This window comes from Lissotriton helveticus, chromosome 2_1, assembly GCF_964261635.1.
Source record: "Lissotriton helveticus chromosome 2_1, aLisHel1.1, whole genome shotgun sequence".
Classification (NCBI taxonomy): Eukaryota; Metazoa; Chordata; class Amphibia; order Caudata; family Salamandridae; genus Lissotriton; species Lissotriton helveticus.
In genome coordinates, this window is record NC_136059.1 from 1062511561 (window position 1) to 1062532403 (window position 20843).

Genomic DNA, 20843 nt, shown 5'->3' on the forward strand with positions numbered 1-20843 from the left:
TACTTGCACTTTTAGGTCTATCTGTGTGGTTTTGTGTCCTATTCTTCCCTTGGTTTGTTCAGATCTGCATGAGGTGATTATAGATAGAGCATCACAAGAATGGCGTAGTATAGGGCTCTGTGATTTATTTTCTTATGGTTTAAATCCCCTCGGGCTCCAGAGGCCTTTGTTCACAGCAACAGCTGTGAAATAAAAAAAAAAGCATTACAATGTTGCTGTCTGGGCTTCCACCAGCAATTCTCTTCAATGGAGAGCTCAATGTTTCAATGTTCTAATTGTAGATTGAAATGTCTTTGAAGGTGGTAATGATATTTTGCTATGGTATGTATTTATGATACCTATTTTTTTTTGCAGATTTGTTGTGAACTGGAAGAGCATCAGAGTCCTTGCTTGGAGCTGGAGCCTATTGAATATGGATGTGACCAGATCCTAGTTTATCACCAAGAAAACTGTTTGGTTGCCTGTGACCAGATTGTCCTATTGCTTAAAGAAGCTATTAACAGACGGCGCCCTGAGATGGTTCCAAACAGCAGAACATCCTCGACAGAAGCTGTAGCTGGGAGTGCCCCGCTCTCGCAGGGATCATCTGGCATCATGGAGCTGTATGGCTCTGACATAGAACCACAGCCAAATTCTGTAAATTTTATGGACAACCCGCAAGATGCAAATGAATCTGCACAGGTGCAGGTGGATGTTAATGTTGACCTTGTCAGTCCCGACAGTGGATTAGCTACCATACGAAGCAGCAGATCGTCCAAAGAGAGCTCAGTTTTTCTCAGTGATGACAGTCCAGTTGCAGAAGTTGGTCCTCACCATCATAGCTTAATTCCTGGTTTTGACTCGTATAGCCCCATCCCAGAGGGGGCGATAGCAGAGGAGCAGCCGGCAATGCAGTCAAGGAACAACAGTGACAACTTTGACTTGTTTGGCTTTGATCTAATCCCAGTATTGGGCATTCGATCTGAGTCGTCAACACATTCAGCAGATTATTCCATGGCAGATGACTTCTTCTTTCACAGTGATTCATCAGAAGGACAGCTACCTGCTATACCAGAAAAACATGACAAGGAGCTTCTATTAGTAAATTGCCTGGCTAATTATTCAAATGATTTACCAGTAACTACAAATGAGAATGCCAGCCTCGTAGAATTTGATGATGAATATAAATGCAGACAGGAAAGTCCTGAGAGGTACACTGAAAAAAACTCTAGTGTGACTGACTTTCTGGATGAGGATACCCCCTCCTCTAATGAAATGAGAATGAATCCAGAGATAAAAGTTCCTCCAACACCAGTGAACAGTTATGTGGACAGCTCTCCCCTGGATAATGCCCCTCCCTTGTTTTGCCCTCTGGATGTGATCGATAAAATAAATGAAATTAGCACAGATGATCACTCGCAATCCAAGTTTAGGTATGCCAGATGGTGGGATGGCATTGACCTCAATCCTAAAAATCTTTTATATGCTGCTGATGCCTGGAGTTCTAGTGAACTAGAATCTGTGTTTCAAAGTCCCGATTCAGGGAGAGATCATAGTGCAAGTCCATTACTACAGGATACCTCTGATCAAATAGGCATAAAATCTTTGTTTCAGCAAAAGCAAGGTGACCAGCTAGATCATGTCGAAGCAGATCAAAGAAGGAGTCAATTTTCCCAACCCCTTTTTAACTACGGCGATTCTCAGAACCAAGACACTCAGACCCTACAAGCTGACTCATTTCAACCATCGAAACAACAAATGGATGACTTTGCCAATATGTGGTTCCAAGATCAACCTCTTCATACAACATCAGAGCATTGGGGAAATTCTGCCGACAGAAGGCCTCAACATGAAAGTGCAAAGTACGATATCTGGACAACATTTGAGGAAGACGACAGCACTAAGGCAATGGATAGTCTTTGGAAAGCCCCAGGGACTGATGTGAAAACCTCAAAGAATTCTCTTGATGACTGGGTTTTCCCTAAAAAAGACTCACCCATCTTATCAAATATCACACCTGCTAATGATAGCGGAAATAGTCACACATCTCCAAAGGTTTGGGACATGGAATACGTAGTTGAAGGACAACACACAGTGGAAAATACAAATGTTATTGACAAATTACCAGGAAGTGCAGACTTTATGAGAAAAGATCAAAATATGTTGCTTAAACCTTCTCTAAACTCAATAGAACCATGTAAAGAGTCATTGGATGATTGGGACGTTTATGGAGAAAACTCAGGGAATGCAGAACTACCGGCTCAATGTCCCTGGGAAGATCCACTACTGACGTATCGATGTTTGGACTTCAGCACATCCAGTATAGGCAAAGAAGTGGTTGTTTCTCCACCGGACACAAATTATTCAACATCCGACTCCTACATTTCACCAACTTTCACGGGAGATGATAAAGAAAATGGGGATGGCCAACAATTAAAACAAGATGTTTTTGAGTTAGAGAGAAGTAGCTCTAGCTCAGACGAAGCAAACCTTTGGCATAACCAAGGAAAAAACTCTTCTGAAAACCAATCATCAAACTCTGAAACTGTAGACCAGTGGATTTCGTCCACCGATGATGGTATTCAATCAACCCTACTAAGCAGTGATGCTGCTGTAGTAAATAGAGACAAGGCTTTAGAACTTCCTGAAGTAAGGGTTTCTAAATGCTTTTGGTACGCTGAAGAACACAGTCTAATGAGTTCTGAAGATTCTGCAGAAATTAAGTTCAGCGAAACAAATAATCAGTCTCCTCCTACTAATATAACTACTGAAACTAGTCCAACAGCTCCTAAAAATATTGATTTATACAATACACCTCACCCTGAGGAAGTAACTGACATGGCTGAAGACTTCAGCTTTTTTTCTGGTGCCAGTATTTGTATGGAGGGGCATTCCAGAGAGCGGAAAATGCAAACCGCGGTGACGGAAAGAGTTGAGTCTGAAAGTTGGTTTTCAGAGCCACAATCTAATCCATGGCTCTCAGAGAAAAATATCCTAACAAGCCAAGTGAATGTTCCTTGTACAACCAAGACAGACCAAGAGAATGATGCTTTGTGGCTCACCACTTGCAATGAAATAGATACGCATATGGAAGGGACATCTTCAGCAGGGTTATCAAATCAGCCATTGCACACAAATTCTGAGGGAAATGCTGCAATCCCAGGTCTGTTTGCAGTACTTCCAAGCAGTGATAACCTGAACAAGCAGGAAGCCTTGGAAAGTGCTCATGAGACCCATTTGCCTTTTGAAGAAAATGTAATACTTCCCTTTAACCTTAATCCTGACAGTCTGTTTATGTGGGATACAGACCTGCAGGCAGTTCCTGAATCTTATGCTATGACACCCCAGGAAAATGTTTCAGAAGAAGCTGATTATTCCACACATTTAGATATATGGAAGAAAGAGCAATACCTTGGTAGTGACATTTCATGTGCCGTGTCTAACAATGCTGATCAACCTAGAGATGACCTAACTACAACAAGAGTCACGGATGACAGAGATTCTGATCAAACTGACATTGGTGAAAAGATCAAAGTTGAAGGTTCACTGGGAATGCAGGTGACTCCAGATGTCTGGAATCGATCTCCATCTGATAAAGTTACACCTACGCCAGCTGAAAAGAGTCACCAAATAACTGAAGAATCGCAGGAGCATGATTTAGCTCGTCAGAGTGCTAATTTGGGAGTTTTGGATGAGGCCGAGTTTTGGAATTCTGAAGCCTGGTCTTCTTCTAGCTCAGAGTTAAGTTATGCTTCGGATGAACCAGATTTGCATGAAATTGATCAGAAGAAAACCACTTGCGAAGAAAACTCTGAGACACTGCACAGTAAGAACAAATTGTTGGCAAATAGTGTAGAATGTGGTGAAAAATATCTTGAGGAGCATGAAATTGCTAAACATTTTGGGACAGCAAATGTTTTTAACAATAAAGAATGCATAGCCTCACATCAGATTTGTCCCTCAAATTGTAATATTTCGAATGACCCTGAGAGTGTTGGAAATGAATTAATGAGAACAAGACCTGGAAGTAGTGAGGCTCTTGAGTACACACAACCCGAGGACATGTTTCGACAAGGGGATCAAGGAAGAAGCTCTTGCAAAGAAGACATTGTTTGCAGTGGGTCATCAAACGAATATTCACAGTCAAGTGTGTCAAGTCCAGATATAAGCGAAACGGTCCCTCCATGGGTTACAAAACCAGCTAACTTAGATGACACTGCTTCTTATAATGACAATCTAGAATTCTGGAATCAACCAAGAAACAGTGACATAAAATGCGAAGATGAAATTGATCACCCCCATGATGGCATTGAGAATACCCTTCAAGAAGACAACAGTTGGGGCACTAGTCACAAAGTGCCTACAAACCTGGATATTTGGAATACACAGATTGATGTTGACACAGAGTCTACTTTAACAAGTCCAGAGACAAATGAAAATTCAGAGCACTCTGATACTCAGGCGGTAGAGGCTGAAACAATTTCCAATCCTGAAGAGGTGGATCAAGCAGATCCTGTAACGAGATGGTACCATGAACAGTCCACTGCAACGACTCCCGGCACAGAGGAGGACGAGCCATTGGCAGTTAGTGCGGCAAACTTAGAAGTAAACACCACTGCGAAAACATCTAGTTTTCCAACAGAAATTTCTGATTGGTGGAATCCTTTTTCGGATGAGACAATAGAATTGGAAGAAAAATGCTCAAGCCCAGATACCCTTTTTAAAACAAACAATATTTCTCAAGCCAATATTACTCAAGGGCCAGCCACAGAATGTGAACAAATCGATTCTTCACTAACTCATATGCATTCTATTAGCTCGCCTTGTAGAGAAATGCCCTTGACCCCGGAAGTGTTTAAAAAGAGAACCTGTTTCAATGAGGAGACCCTGAACAATCAAACAGGCAAGGAGGTACTCCCTATTTTACATCGAAAGCCGTATATTACATTAACAGTCTGCAACCAGGAAAATATCACAGGGGAAGAGTTCCGGGATGCTACTGATGGATGTGGACTGGAGCAGGAACATCAACCTGAGGATCATCAACAAAGAAATACGTATCCTAATGAGACTCTCAGAAACCCTTTGTGTGGCCAATCTACAAGCCCACAGTTCGAAAACATCAGCCCCCCATCCTCTTCATCAAATGAAGGTGATAATTCAAGTCTGTGCCAGGAAGAACGGTCAAACACCACCAAAAATAGCGAACTCATCACCCATTTAGACGGCTTGGAAATGGCCCAATCACAAATGGTCAAGCCACAATTTGAGGAATGCTGGGACCATGAGGCACTGCAACCTACCTTTGTTCCTGACATCCTTCCTGATAGTGAGCAAGAACATAATCAATTAGTCCCAGTGGAACCAGATCTGTGGAACAATACGGAACATTTTTATACTTTTGAAACAGAAGATGATAACCCCGATGTGGTTCACTTTGGTGACAGCAGCAGCTTGCAAGCCTCAGGCAGTCCTGATGTGTGCCGTCACTATGACCCTCTGCACATGTCCGCGCGGTCTTCTCTTGCTTCAGTAGGGTCTGAAGAGGAAGCGGATCAGGACCATCATACAACTCCCGATGAGTTCCACCAAACAGCCGACTCCCCTGAGCAGCAAACACCATCTTACGAAGTTGTGCGTGACAGCAATTCTGTAGGGTCACCTCTTACTGAACCAACTTTGCACTCATTGGCTTTTCCCAATGCTCATTGCGTGCCTGAATTCAGAGAATTTATTAGGACATCAACTAGGAGTGGTAGTGAACATGAGGATGACCTGGTTCTAGAACCCGGATTTGAGGCAGTGTCAGACTCTTTTAGACAGGAATGTGTGTCATCTCTCGAGAACGTAATGGGCGCCTTCCACTCAGAGAGCACCCCCGGGTTCTGCCAGGAGTGGACTTTTCCTGATCCAGAGAATTCAGAAAGTCAGACAGAATTCACCACTTCCTTTCCAACAGTGAATTCTGAAAAGCGCGGGCGGAATGGCGCCTTTCCAGCCAGTAGACACATGTTAGATAGTCAACATGGAGGAGAGATTGTCCATAATTCAGAGACCTTATTCACCGAGAATGGAAGGCAGTGGGTGAGCCCAAAACATGGGATAGCGCGTGAGTTCACCGGCAGTGGGCCAGACATGGACGAGGCACTAGTCATATCAAAGTTCTTGGACAGCGACGACGAAGAAGAAAGAAAATGGGACAGAGATACGTATCTGCAAAAACACACTCAAAGTAGGGAAAGGAATGAATTTACTGTGGATGACGATTTTGAAAACGAGCAGGAGAATGAAATCTGGCCACAAAAATGTGATAAAACACAGATTGAAGTGAAAACCCTTCCTGTCTCTGTTCCCTGTGCTATGGAGGCTGCAGGCATGCAAGTTACCAGGGGTTGGTCTTTAGAGGAGCAATATTCTCCTAAAAGTGAAGTATCCGTGCCTTCTCCCTTCTCCTCAAGGCAGGGAGAGACATACTGCCCACTCACAGGAGGTGTTAAAGCCTCAACTCCTCCTTACAGCTTTGCAGAGGTCGTCGACGACGAGCTTCCGCCTGAACTGTTCACTATTGATCCAGTGAATTCACTGTCTTCTGGTGCATTAAAAAAACTTGAAGCAAATATACAAATACACTGCATTGATTCACCAGAAGGTGGCAGAGGAAGACCATTTTGCGGTAAGAAATTGCTATTATAAAAATATTTCTCCTCTGTACTAGTTTCTTTGAGGAAGTGATATTAATCTTGCATTTGGCAAACATTAACAGAGCGTCGCGTTGTAGGAGCCTGGACCCTGAACCCCCGGGGTGACGTGACTTCTGCCAGGCATATGACAAAGAGATAGCACTTTGACCTTGAGGAATCTTGCAAATGCAGATCTATTGCAAAATGCTGACTTTTGTGCATTTTGATTTCTTAAAGACTTGGTTTTAAATTCTCTTTCTTTATTTGTCCACAGAAACTAGCAGGAGGTTTCCTGCTGAAGTGGAAATGAACAGAACGAATGGAGAAAAAAGCCCTGAAAGCGAAGAAAGAGACACTAGGCGCGCGAGGATACGCTCTGTTGATGACTCAAATGACTGGATTGTTGTGGGTGCTTCAGGTCCTAAGAGCTGGCGCGAGGGCTCCCTGGAGACAACAGCAAGCTCGTTTTCCTCTGAAGGCACTGATATGTTGGTAACTAAAGAAAGAGAGCATCAGGAAGGCCTATCGGCGGGCTGCTCGGATGCATTTCAGCCAATCTCCATGAGAAATGAATGTCAAATCCAATCCGCTTCCAGGCCCCACTGGGACTCTTATCAGGCAGAAGAGGAGCATTTTTCTGTGAAACGACAAAACCTGGGCGTTGAGAGGGACTGTCAGGAAAATGTAGAACACGAACAGAGCTGGGCGAGGGTTGTAAACCACAATGAAGTTTCTGAAACAAAAACAGACTGCTTGGGTGCAGGGCATTCTGAGAAAGAAATGGGTATTATTTTGAATGACCACTGTATCCCTGAGGCACAGAGTGGACGTGTAACAGCCACAATTCAAGGGGAATATTGTGAGCAGAGTGGACACGTTGCTATGAGTAGGTTGCCAAGAAAGGACAACAGAACGAGTACTACCTGCTTGCCTTTTGGGGACATTGAGAGAGAATCAGAGTTGCTGTCTCAGCAATATCCTGCAGGTGGCGCAAAATCCAAACAAGAAATTGAAGAAACTACGTTTTCCCCTGAAAATATTGATACAGAAAATGGTGAAAGAAATAGGTGAGTGAATGCCACCGTTCTCCTTCTTTTCCTCTCTACTTGCTCCCCTTCCCCATCTAGATCTCTCTCTCTCTCTCTCTCTCTCTCTCTTTCTCGTTTACAGACACATACACTTACATACTCATCGCCTCTCACTTATTGTCTTATTTTCCTCTCTCTCAAGAATATGTTTAGAGGCAAAAATCATAATATTCAAATTTTCAAATATTTTAAGGAAAGTACATGTTTTACACATGCAATCATCAAAGTGAATTTTTGCCTCTGTAGTTAAGGCAGACACAAAACTCCATAAGAAAAGATGTTTTGTATCAGCAATAACTTTTCCACCTTCCTAGATAAATCTTCATTAAATTCTGTAACGTAAAATAAAGCGCGCTCACTCTTATATCAATCATAGAACTTGTATAGCGCACTACTTACCCGTGAAGGTCCCAATGCGCTGAGGGGGGAAGGGGATGGCTGCTGCTACTGTTCGAAGAGCCAGGTCTTGAGGAGCTTCCTGAAGGTGAGCAGGTCCTGGGTCTGTGGTAGGTGGGTGGCGAGGGTGTTCCAGGTCTTGGCAGCGAGGAAGGAGAAGGATCTGCCTCCGGAGGTGGTACGCTGGATTCGTGGGACGTCGGCGAGGGCGAGGCTGGCGGAGTGGAGCTGGCGGGCGGGGGTGTAGAAGTTGAGTCTGTTGTTCAGGTAGGTTGGTCCGAAGTTGTGCAGTGCTTTGTGAGCGTGGGTGAGGAGCTTGAAGGTGATCCTCTTGTCGATGGGTAGCCAGTGAAGGTCTCTGAGGTGGGGGTGATGTGGCTGCGTCGGGGGAGATTGAGGATCAGGCGGGTCGAGGCGTTCTGGATGCGTTGTAGTTGCTGTAGGTGTTTGGTCGGGATTACACAGTCAAGTTTAGTGTAGATTGATCAATGTAGGGGAAGGCGAAGTTAGCAGCTGGTGTGGGTGATCCCAGAAAATGTTTTCTTGTTACATTGGGAGTTTCCATAGGTAACTTTCTCTGAGGAAAACTAGACACTTGCTGACCAAAATTCACCCAGGGGCAAATTTACAAGCCCTGTGCCCCAAAGGAACATCACTTTTTGTGGCATTCTGGTGGCTCGAAGGGATTCACCATATCTACAAGGCCATGTAAAGCCACCCTGTGTGGCTTTACATGGCCTTGTAGATAAGGAGTGAGGCAAGGCAGCTGAAGTTGCTGCCTTGCTTCATTCCTCATGAAAGAGACGTTCGATGGGTGTTGCTGTGGGTGTTCCCACTCAACACCCACAAAATGTAATGCTGCAGCAGATTTACAACATGAGGCAAACCTGGGGCAGTGCCAAAACCTTGAGCAGGCGTAACAAGGAGAAATGTTTTCATTCCTCCTTGTTCTCTACTCCTTTCCACATGTGCTGCATTCTGCAGCACACATAGAAAGTGGAAAACTCCTATTGTAATTGTTTTTGTGCCGGAAGGTGCCCCTTTCAGCACAAAACAATTGTACCAACAACACAGATACCTTTGCACCATGGTGCACCGGGGCCTGCATTTGCGCACGGCTGCAAAATGTGCGCTAGTGCTGGCTGAAAGACAGAAATGCACTGTATCTTGTAAATACAGTGTATTCCTGTCCTCTTGAATTAGTGCAGGGCAGCAGAGCAAAATCTTTTGTGATGCTGCCCTACGCCAATTCCTTGTAAATATGCCTCTTAGTTTGGAAAACATGTCAGGCCCGTGTTTTTTAATCTATCACTTGTGTGATGCTTCACCCCTCAAATACCGGCCCTTGTGCTCTGTGTTGCTCCACACTCCTCCCAGCTTGTCTGTAAGAGTACAGCAACAGGTATATTTTTGCAATGCTAAAACTAAAAGGCAGATTTTAGTGTATGGTGCAGGGGCAGCGTGACTGCTCCAGTCACTTCACTGCAAACACAAAGAGATGATGGACGGAGCACTCACCCCAGTCACAGATCTGTGTTGAATCCATCATATTTCTTTAGCTCACTTTGCCACCTCAGTTCAGAGCCATCTATATGCAAATCAGTCTTGACCCTGTGCCTCATGGGAAAAGTCCAGCCCGAACTGCTAAGCCATGTCTTCCCTGGACCGGAAACAAGCATCCTGGGAAGGATTTCGGGGTAACTCCCCTCATCAGCCAGGCTAGCTTGAATCCAGGGCAAAGTGAGCAAAGGACCCAATCTGGGCATACCCGGCCAACTCAGGGCGAACAAAGCAAACACTAAGAGATGATGGATGGTACGCTGAAACTTTTCAGACACTCACCCCCAGTCACATTTCTTTGGCAGAAGGTGTAATTCACCTGACTGTAAAAGAGATGCCTCTTCTTCTGGAGGCCCATAATTCTGTTCCCAGGGCTACTGCAGATGACCTGAGTACTGGAGCATTTTTCAGTTTTGAGTCCACTGGAAAACAAATTAGGCCTTGGCAATCATTTCGTAAAACCTTCCTTATTCTTTTTTATTGTGTTCAGAGTTTCCTGAATAAAAAGTATTTGAAAAACAAACCATGCCATTTATAAGACTGAAAATATTGAATTCAATGTACAGTTTGAGATATACTTTTCCTCCAATATTTTGAAATGTTGTTAATTTTTTTTAATCAGTCAAGCGGCAAAGGCGTTAGATTGGCACTCACATAAGTTGAGACATATTGGCTGTTTACAATGCTTGTGTAGACAGCAGTCAATCTGTTCTCCATGCATTTATTCATGAATATCAAGCTGGTCACAAATCAAACGAAGAAATACAAAATAAACTGGTTACATGAACCCTACCACAGGGTGCTATATATGGCAAAAATATTCACATGATCTACCACATTTTTTTCCGGAAGGAGGGATCCCATTTTCAAACAATTAACCCTGATAGCAACAGACAACTGAAGGAATATACAAAAATGGCAGCAAAGCATGAAATCTAGGTAATGACACAATGCTCTGGGTCAAGAACAGTGTTGCTCTGAAAATATAATTGCTTTCAAAATATGCAATATATGACTCTGAAGGACAGATTATTAGCCTTGCGGAAAGATAACATCCTCATTGCCTGAATATAATGACATTTGTATTACAAATGTTAAACACTTAGTAAATACTTCAGTAAAAGGAGGTAGCGTCTTTTAATAGACTTAATTTAGCACTGTGAATTAGATTGGGTTTATATTGTTTTAATATTTTATGTCAACAGGGTTTAGACTACCCATTGGGTGGGCATACGACACTTTTGTTGTGGCAGCGTGCTTACTATTTGAATGGAAGTCATCTTAACGTAATAAACAAGATGTGGCAGTATACCGGCTTTAACACTTGTATAAACTATTATTAAATTAATTTTACACTTAATTTATAACAGAGGTTTAGATTTAACAAAGCCTTAACTCAGACGGAAGGCTGATGAAAGAGTTAACGATGCTGTAAAATAAGTCGCTCCGAGTTTGGCTGAGGCGGACCAACACAAAACAGAACAGAACAGAGCAGAAACAATTGCTACCTGCAAGTACTCTTGCTTACTGTGAGGTAGCAAAGCATATCAAACAAATCCCTCCAGAGGGCCAGACAGAACTGAATAAACAATGTAATTTAATAACAAAAAATAAAACAAGCACTGGTCCGACTTATTTGAAAATCTAAAGAAGATTTTAAATAAGCTAAACCATGAAACTTCCATTTAATTGCAGGGCCCATAATTATTGCCCCACCCAAGCAATTAGCTCATTCCCCTTAATAGGAGCATCTTTGAGATGTTGCTGAGTACTTGATACAGCTGAGATTGGCCAGTTGACTTCTAGCTGAAACAAACATTGGCTTAGCCAATAGGTCTCGCCTTTGGGACCTTAAAGGTGTAAAGCCAGAGATATTGGCAATGTTTTTATGGTATGTTGTAAAGCAATGTAGCTGCTGTGTTTAGTACTATAAAGTTTGTGTGCAAGTTGTGCTTAGTGTAGTGACGTATGGGAACTGGCATGGTGTGGAATTTAGTGATGAGTAGTGATATGATGTGTGTTGGTGGGATATATGTGTGTATATATCATAACAGACTTTGAGATGACAATGCTGAGTACCTCACATATTTCTTTATTTAATTAAATGAAATCTACTGAGAAAATAAAAATTATTGTGATTTGTCAGGCTGGACACGCAAGGAATAAACATTACAAGGCAGTAGGGCACCCTATAGGTTACTGTACATCTCAGGGACCCATCTTTCCCCCCAAATGTTGTATTATTATTTGAGCATTTGTGTTGTGCACTGCAAATATTTCTGTTATCCGTAGTGATTTTGTAGCATGGTAACTCATATGAATGTGTTCACTCTGCAAGCAGGCTATAACATTATATAACAAAAAAATGAAATTCATAAATTACGTTTTTTCAATTAAATCTCATAGCTAATTTGGGAAGAGCATTAATACTCCAGAACGGATGTATAATGTAACAATGCGATCATGTAGATTGCTGTACATTACATAGCTGTTTTTACAACGCAAGTCGTTACAACGACTTGCACTGTAGGGCGCTGGACTTAGGAATAGTATGATTTACTATTTCAACTCCAGCCTACGTACAGTAGGGAAGGTGTTGGAATAGTAACGCACACTAGTCGTGGTAACGACTTGCGTTGTAAAAGCAGCAATCTAAATGTACTTCTGTGTTTTGACCGCGTTGTTAAGGTCGTTTCCCCTCCAGAACACATAACATGATTCCATTCAATGCATTTTAATTGTAGAGCTCAGTTATTTTTATTGTGCTACAGTTACTTAAGCTTCTTAACAGATAAGTTTCAATTACTTTGTGATGTTTTCCTTTAGAATATTTTGCAGTGGCCATAGTCATGACTTAAAATGTCCCTCAGGGCCACACATAAGGCTGCTCCGTAGCCAGATCGTGAAGACCTAAGAACCCAGAGAAGGTACTGATACACAGGAATAGTATTCACCAAAAGCAGATGTCACACACAAAATGGAATCTATTTACAACAGGAAACAGACCAGGGAAGAAAGCCCGCAATCTTTCCTTCTTGTTGTTCACCCCATGGCCCAGCCACAGATTTGTTTAATGTAAAGTCACATCACATGTGCCTATCCTAGTTAACACAGACTGGAGTATGTGGCACTGCTTGGAAGTGGAAAGCCGAGAACCCATGCATTTCTTTACAGCGCTGCTGAAAGCCCTTTACAAAGCATGACTGATCACCTATCTTCTGCTCATTGCTACATTTGGGTGTTACACTGGGACAGTGTTAGCATGTTTACAAAATGGCAAAATAATGAATTAATACGGTCAGAAAATGTTCGGCATTGTGCCTCGTAATTTTCCTTTTCTTGCCACACAATTTACTCAACCCTGCTGCATATTTTGCCCTCCCCTGCCACATAATTCTCGTGTCCCCAATTATTACCCTCTCACACAGTAGGAACGTATTCACATCGGTCTGTATTTTTTTAATCAGGCTGTACTGCAGAAGTGCAATCACATGCATATTCAATCATTTAGCTGGTGCTATGCAATTAGTCTTTTCAATACTGGCCACAGAGAAAAGCAGTTCATAGCAGACTGCAATACTAGCGACAACAAATAGACTAGAGTGGAATATGTATGTGGGCAAACTGTCCGACTCCGCCACCTCCAGCAGCGTTAAGCAGCATCTTGCACTTTGACGGTTAAAGTGTAAGATGTGCCAAGGTATACACATGGGTAATGAATGCTCCAGAAGTAAATGCCTAGTGTGCTATGGTATACACACCGGTAATGCTCCAGAAGTGGAAGCATAGTGTGCCATGGTATACACACCTGTAATGCTCCAGAAGTGGAAGCATAGTGTGCCATGGTATACACACCAGTAATTCTCCAGAAGTTAAAGCCTAGTGTACCATGGTATACACCGGTAATACTCCGGAATTGGAAGCATCGTGCGCCATGGTAAACACACTGGTAATGCTCCAGAAGTGGAGCATTTTCAGTAATCGGAAGTGGAAGCATAGTGTGCTATGGTATGCACACCAATAATGCTTTGGAAGCATAGTGTGCCATGGTAAACACAACGGTAATGCTCCAGAAGAAAAAGCCTAGTGTGCCATGGTATACACCGGTAATGACCCGGAAGTGGAAGCGTAGTGTGCCAAGGTATACGCCGGTAATGCTCCGGTAGTAAATGCATAGTGAGCCATGGTATACACACCGGTAATGCTCCGGAAGTGGAAGCGTAGTGTCCATGGTATACACACTGGTAATGCCCTGAAAGTGGAAGCTTAGTGTGCCATGGTATACACACCCGCAATACTCAGGAAGTAAAAGCCTGTTGTACCATGGTATACACCGGTAATGCTCCAGAATTGGAAGCATAGTGTCTATGGTATACACACCGGTAATACTCCTGAACTGGAAGTGTAGTGTGCCATGGCAAACACATCGGTAATACTCAAGAAGTAAAAGCCTAGTGTGCCATGGTATAAACCGGTAATCTCCTGAAGTGGAAGCATAGTGTGCAATGGTAAACACACCAGTAATGCTCCAAAAGTTTAAGCATATTGTGCCATGGTATACACACCGGTAATGCTCCAGAAGTGGAAGTATAGTGTGCCATGGTATACACACCGGTAATACTCTGGAATTAAAAGTCTAGTGTACCATTGTATACACTGGTAATACTCCCGAATTGGAAGCATAGTGTCCATGGTATACGGACCGGTAATGCTCCGGAAGTGGAAGGGTAGTATGCCATGTTATACACACCTGTAATGCTCCAGAACTGGAAGCGTAGTGTGCCATGGGAAACACACTGGCTCTGTTAGTAGAGCATTTCCAATAATCAGAAGTGGAAGCGTAGTGTTCTATGGTATGCAGACCGGTAATGCTTCAGAAGCATAGTGTGCCATGATAAACACACTGGTAATGCTCCGCAAGTGGAAACTTAATGTGCCATGATAAACCCAACGGTAATGCTAAAAAAATGGAAATGTAGTGTGCCATGGTAAACACACCGGTAATGTTCCGGAAGTGGAAGCATAATGGTCATTGTATTCACACCGGTAAAGTTCCAAAAGTAGAAGCATAGGGTGCCATGATATACAAACCAGTAATCCTCTGGAATTGGAAGCCTAGTGTGCCATGGTATACACAGGGTAATGCTCCAGAAGTAGAAGCATAGTGTGCCATGGTATACACACGGGTAATGCTCCAGAAGTAAAAGCCTAGTGTGCCATAGTATACACACTGGTAACACTCCGGAAGTGGAAGCCTAGTGTCCATGGTATACACACTGGTAATGCTTCGGAAGTGCAAGCGTAGTGTGCCATGGTATACACACTGGTAATGCTCCAGAAGTGGAAGCGTTGTGTCCATGGTATACACATGGGTAATGCTTTGGCAGTGAAAGCCTAGTGTATAGTGTAGTTCCTATATTCCCAATAGGCTCTGCGCATTGGAATAATATATCCTATAGATGTGACGTAGGACTGAGGTCGACTAGGTCTCTATCGAATATATTAGACTTAATTGTGAGTGCCAGCTAGCTCAGAGGTCACTAGAAACTTTCTTGAATACACAAGAAGGGATTAGTTTCTGACAACTGCATAAACATGACAACTCTGTTTCCCCAAGATAAAACTTATCTTCAGAGTCGTGGAAACAATAGATAGATATTTTACTCAGTCAATCGTGCATGCTTCGTTTCATCAGAGGTGCAGAGAAATAGAGAGACGGGCGTTTTCAATAAAAGGATTTATTGAACAGTCTTCTTTCTCATGCAAAAGAAATGAACTGCTACAATCGTAATACTGGCTGTAAAGTATAATGCGTACAGCTAGAAGAGTATTATAAAATAATACTGTAAAAGCATGGTATGGTTTCTAAGCCATAAAATACATACATAAATAACAAAGGCTAAAAGTACTCAACTGGTGCTTCTAAAATACGCCTACCCCAATGTACCTAACCTAGATCTAGAACTAGGGAAGAAGTAAGTGTGGTGTAGCATAGGTTTAGTTTCTTTGCCAAGAACCTATCCAAGATTTCTCTTAGGGTCTAATCAGCTCCGTACCTTGGTTTTCGAATGAAGGAGGTCTGGTATCTCTGTCTCGGGACTCGATTTCCCAACACCCCGCGAGGGGAGCTTGGAAACACTGGAGCTGGATTCCCAGCGAGAGAAAGGCAGCCTCTCTGTCGGTGTGTCAGCTGGAGGGTCGGCTTCCTTTGGGACTTGCTGTAGCGAGCTGCGTCGGGCAAGTAGATAGTCTAGCTGCTCCGACCACAGTGTGTTTGCTAGGGCAAGTGTAGGCATATTTATACCTTGAAGGTGCCTGGTTTGACGTAAAGTTGGACATAATAACGTCACCAAAGAACCCCAAGGGAATGGTAGTGCTTTGAAAACTCCATGATTTCTAGGACAAATCAATATTCAAGCAAGGGGATGTCCCTGACTGCTGAAGCCGAGTTTTCCAAGAAATCATTGTGGCTTTTTGGAACAAGTGGAAGTCTGTATTTGGACTGGATGGGTTATGTCTAAACATGGGCATGATTTCTATGCCTATATAAGGGCAATGTGAATTATACCTATATAAGGGCATGAATCGGTAAATTATGCTTGGATTCTAAAATGCTACACAACAAGTGTGCCATGGTATACGCACCGGTAATGCTCCGGAAGTGAAAGCCTAGTGTGCCATGGTATACACATTGGTAATGCTCCAGAAGTGGAAGTATAGTGTCCATGCTATACACACTGGTAATGCTCCGGAAGTGGATGCATAATGTACCATGGTATACACACCGGTAATGCTCTGGAAGTGGAAGCATCGTAGCCGTGGTATACACTTGGGTAATGCTCTGGAAGTAAAAGCCTAGTGTGCCATGGTATACGTACCGGTAATACTCCGGTAGTGGAAGCTTAGTGTGCCATGGTATACACATCGGTAATGCTCCAGAATTGGAAGCATAGTGTCCATGCTAGACACACCGGTAATGCTCCGGAAGTGTGGAGGTCTGCTAAGCTGACATGACTATGCCCGCCTTGCAGACGTGCACTCCTTTTTTAGACAATGACTTTTAATTAAATAACATGCTTGCAATCATATAAAACAATGGGAGATAGCGTGACAAATTAAAAAGTGCGAGAAACAAATAAAGGAGTGAACATGAAAAAGAACCACAGACAAGTGTGGAAGACAAGCACGCTCGGCCGTGAAAATGAAAGCGACCGTGCTATGTTTAATTTGTAACATGATCCACAACAAGGAAGGAATGCAGCTGGGAGCCCGCGTGCAACTGCTCTCTCCCGGCAGCTGGAGGCCTTGGGAGTGAACATTTAGAGAAAAGGTGGGACATGCACCCACCTTTGGCCAATTGCATGCTTTCATTTTTTAAAGCCACACGCAAAGACCAATAGAATGTGTGGAAGTTGAAAAACCACACAGAAACATTTCGGGGAAGTCTGGAGTGATTTCAAGAGGCCTTCCCGTAGGGCAGCGCGTGCGCGCTGCACTAGACTCGACCTAAAAATTAATAACCCTGAGCAGCTCTGAGGAGTGATCCGGGCTAGACAATACCCAAATTAGGTGGTTGGCAAAGCCTTTACACACCACCTCAATGGACATGCCTACAGCCATGCTTATGTAAAGAAATGTTGATGATTTATGTTTATTCATTTCTTTTTATTTTCGTAATGCATGGAATTTCTAACACACACACTCTGAGCCAAATGACCTCTATGCACAACCATGACAGGTACCTGGAAAGGAAATATTACTGTTGGACAAAAAGCAAGGTTTTCACTTTACTGACAATCAAGCGCGTGTAGAGCAATAGTGTAACAGTGATTGATTCCAAAGGGCTTATCACTGAAAACCTTCAGTCTCCTTTTCAGACAACTCTAGAGGTGGAGAAAAGCAGGAGTAGGTGGGAGGAGTGACAAGTTTGCAAAGGATTACGGCACATAATCTTGCTGAAGTGCTAAGAGAGTGCAAGATCGCCCAGGTATTTGTAGGTGGACGATAGCATTTTGCACCTACTACTGGAAAGGACAGGCCACCAATGAAGGCTCTGTGAGGTGGGATCTCTTTCTTGAGAGTAGCAACTAGTTTTCAGCTGTATTTCAGATGCTTTACGTACAGTTCAGTATGCAAGGGTATGGAGGGTAGAAATTCAGATTGTTTTTGCTGTGTGGGGAGGGTGTGATTGAGCAGCACAATAAAAAAAGAATTGATGATAGAGCTGGCCTGTGATTTCATGCATAGATCCTAACCCTGAAGAATAGCAAGGTTTTATACCCATGTAGAGAATATTGTAGGGTGTCCAAAATAGGTAGATAGGGTAGGTAGTTCAGTAGTTAGAGCAGTTGCTCTTTCAATTTACTGCTGACCTTCCCAGAATCCACCAAACCAAGATGGCCCTAGCCTTCTTCTAGGCAGTAGCGGCTGACCGGAGTAATGTAAATAAATAAATAAATAAAACGCATTTCATTGTGCGTGCTGAAACGCATTTGGCATTTCACCTTGCCCCTCCCCCTCCCCGTGGACGGAGTGCTACTGCTTCTAGGTGCAGGAGCCTAGTACCTCCATCTTACATCTATAGGTTCTGCCATCTGTCAGGACCAGAACTTGTATTCCCTTCTGCTGGGGGGTTGGAGGGGAGGAGACAGAAAGTCTAGGCTAGGGTGTCTTTGGGAATCAATGGTTGCAGTTTCTGACATCCCCATGTGAGATTTCCACTTCGAAGGACGAGCTGTGAAAGCTGCACTTTTTGTTGCCAACTGTTCCAGTACCTCAACCAGATAACAAATGCCCACTAAGCGGATGCTGTTAACATCACTCCTGCCGTCTTCTCCCAGAGACCAAGCCATTGTCTTCCAGACGGAGGGTCATTAACAGCAAGCCATGGTGTATATTCTGTCTGTGGGGCAGAGCTGTGAGGCTAAGCAGTTCTTAACGATTTCACTCTCAGGCAGCACAAAGTGTTCTTTTCCAAAATTACTCTTCCACCAAATATATTAAAATGTACTTTAGCCATTGAATTAGATCTTTAAAATGATATTGAAAATGATGTTTAGCTCCAGTATATTCCCAGGAAACGTTCACTGTGGGGCATACTTTTCCATATTTCTAGTAGTTTGTTAAATTAAATTTAATTAATTAAATGTTGATTTCGGCGCATCCCTTGATTAAGAAAATATATGCATAACACCATGAATGTTCAACAAAGAAGTTTTATTCAGCTTCAATTGGCATACACACACCAACAATGACAGCAAAAAAGACCATCATCCCGTATCTGGCAGGAGAGCTCATCGTCTGCACGACTCCACCCAGGATGATTCCTCTCTTCGAACAACATGCTGTTCTCACCTCCTCCTACAACTGCCTTTTATATTCTAACAACCACTTTGTCAAATAGCCTACTTTCTGTCTCCTTGGTTAAAGTTCAACAACATGTTTTTGTCACATCCACCCACAGTCATCTTCTTACACAATCACCTGCCCTGCTAATATGTTACTTAGAGTGTAAACAAAATGTCCTTGCCGCATCGTAGTTTCCATCATGCACAATTGCCTGCCCTATTATATTGGGTAAAGTTTAAGCAATATGTTAATATGTTTTTGTCACATACACATTCTTCCCCTGCTTACCCACAATCCTCCCCTTCTTGCCCAATTCCACTAAGCAAGAGAGTTTATTTACTCAGCTCTGACTTCGCCTCCAGAACCTTGGTTTGTCTGTAAATTGAATTAATTTACTATGCAGTCCACTTGTCAATCAAGGATGTGGAAATAAATTTGCCATTACCTCAGCTATTTTCGCTGATGCAACACTTTTCAACAGAATGTTAATACACATAGGGGCCGATTAGGATGGAGGATTTTCCGCCTCCTCCGGGCCGGCGGAAGCCACCTCCGGCCCGGAGGAGGCGGAAAATCCTCTGCGGAGTCCCCAAAGACCCACCGCCGCATTACGATGGCTGGTGGGTCTTGGTTTCTGTCCGCTGCTTTTCCGCCGCGGTCGGATTAGAACCACGGCGGAAAAGCTCTCATTTGGCTGGCAGTGTCTATCAGACACCGCCAGCCAAATTAGGAAGCATTTGTAAACATGCTTTTCCGCGGCGGTTTTTCCGCCGTGGAAAAGCATGTGTACTTTTGCTTTTGGGGGCCCGTTGCGGGCCCCCAGGGTGTAGGCGGGTGGGGGGTGCACATGGGTGGGTGCCTGCCGCTTTGTGCATGTAAATGTAAAACATGCACTTTTAACATTGCGGCGGGTGCTGCTTGAAGCAGCACCCGCCGCAATGTTAAATATCCAGGATGTGACCGCCAGGGTGGCGGTCACATCCTAATTTGCACGGAGGGACCGCCGCAGCACATGCGGACGGTCCCTCCACCTCTGGGATGGCGGACGGACGCAAGTCCGTCCGCCATCCTAATCGGCCCCTTAGTCATTACAGAAATGATAAACATTTCCCACCAATTATAACCCATCCTATGAATATCTTCCAACTCTATTGCTTTATCCAGTCTAAAATTTCAAATTCAGAATCTAATCTAAGATGTGATTAACCTTCTCATATTTTTCCCAAGACATCCTCGATTGCCTCAAGATAATCTTCAATATACACACAGCAATCGTTCCCTACGAGTGCACAAACATTGCCATTGTTGGCTAATAATAATCTAACTCTAAACAATTTTTGTTTGGATACCATACGATTTTGTATTTGTTCTTGTATTCATTTTTTCTATAGCATCTGTAGTGCTATTTAAAGCTGCATCCAAAACAAATGAGAACTTCTCTGTAGCTTCTGAAGCCCTATATGCCACTGAAAGAGGTATAATTAGTTGTAGATATATGTTTCTCCTGTCCACACAACCACCGCCCCACATTATGTATGTATGCTTAGGGCAGGGTTTTCACCTGTCTAACTTTAGGAATGACATTGCCCTAAAGACAAGTTCCTCTCTTCTTTGGGGGTAACCGTCTATGTGCTTGATTGCTACACAAAAAATATATTCCTCTGGGCAATAACCATCCTGTGTCCACTAATTGATGAAGTCAACTTTGAATAGCAAGATGAAAGCTAGCAACAAACATGCCTCCATCTGGGTCATCTGTTTTTTGTTCCTGAATGACTATCCCATTTATAGT

At 43.2% G+C, this 20843-nt stretch overlaps 1 protein-coding gene across 1 annotated transcript in view; it reads left to right on the forward strand.

Annotated features, from left to right (window-relative positions):
- Nucleotides 1-20843, forward strand: part of PRUNE2 (prune homolog 2 with BCH domain) — a 1307647-nt gene that overhangs the window by 896444 nt on the left and 390360 nt on the right. Inside the window, exons 8-9 of the mRNA XM_078677810.1 lie at nucleotides 355-6652; nucleotides 6934-7726. Coding sequence (XP_078533936.1) covers nucleotides 355-6652; nucleotides 6934-7726 — 7091 coding nt within the window. The remainder of the gene's footprint in view (nucleotides 1-354; nucleotides 6653-6933; nucleotides 7727-20843) is intronic.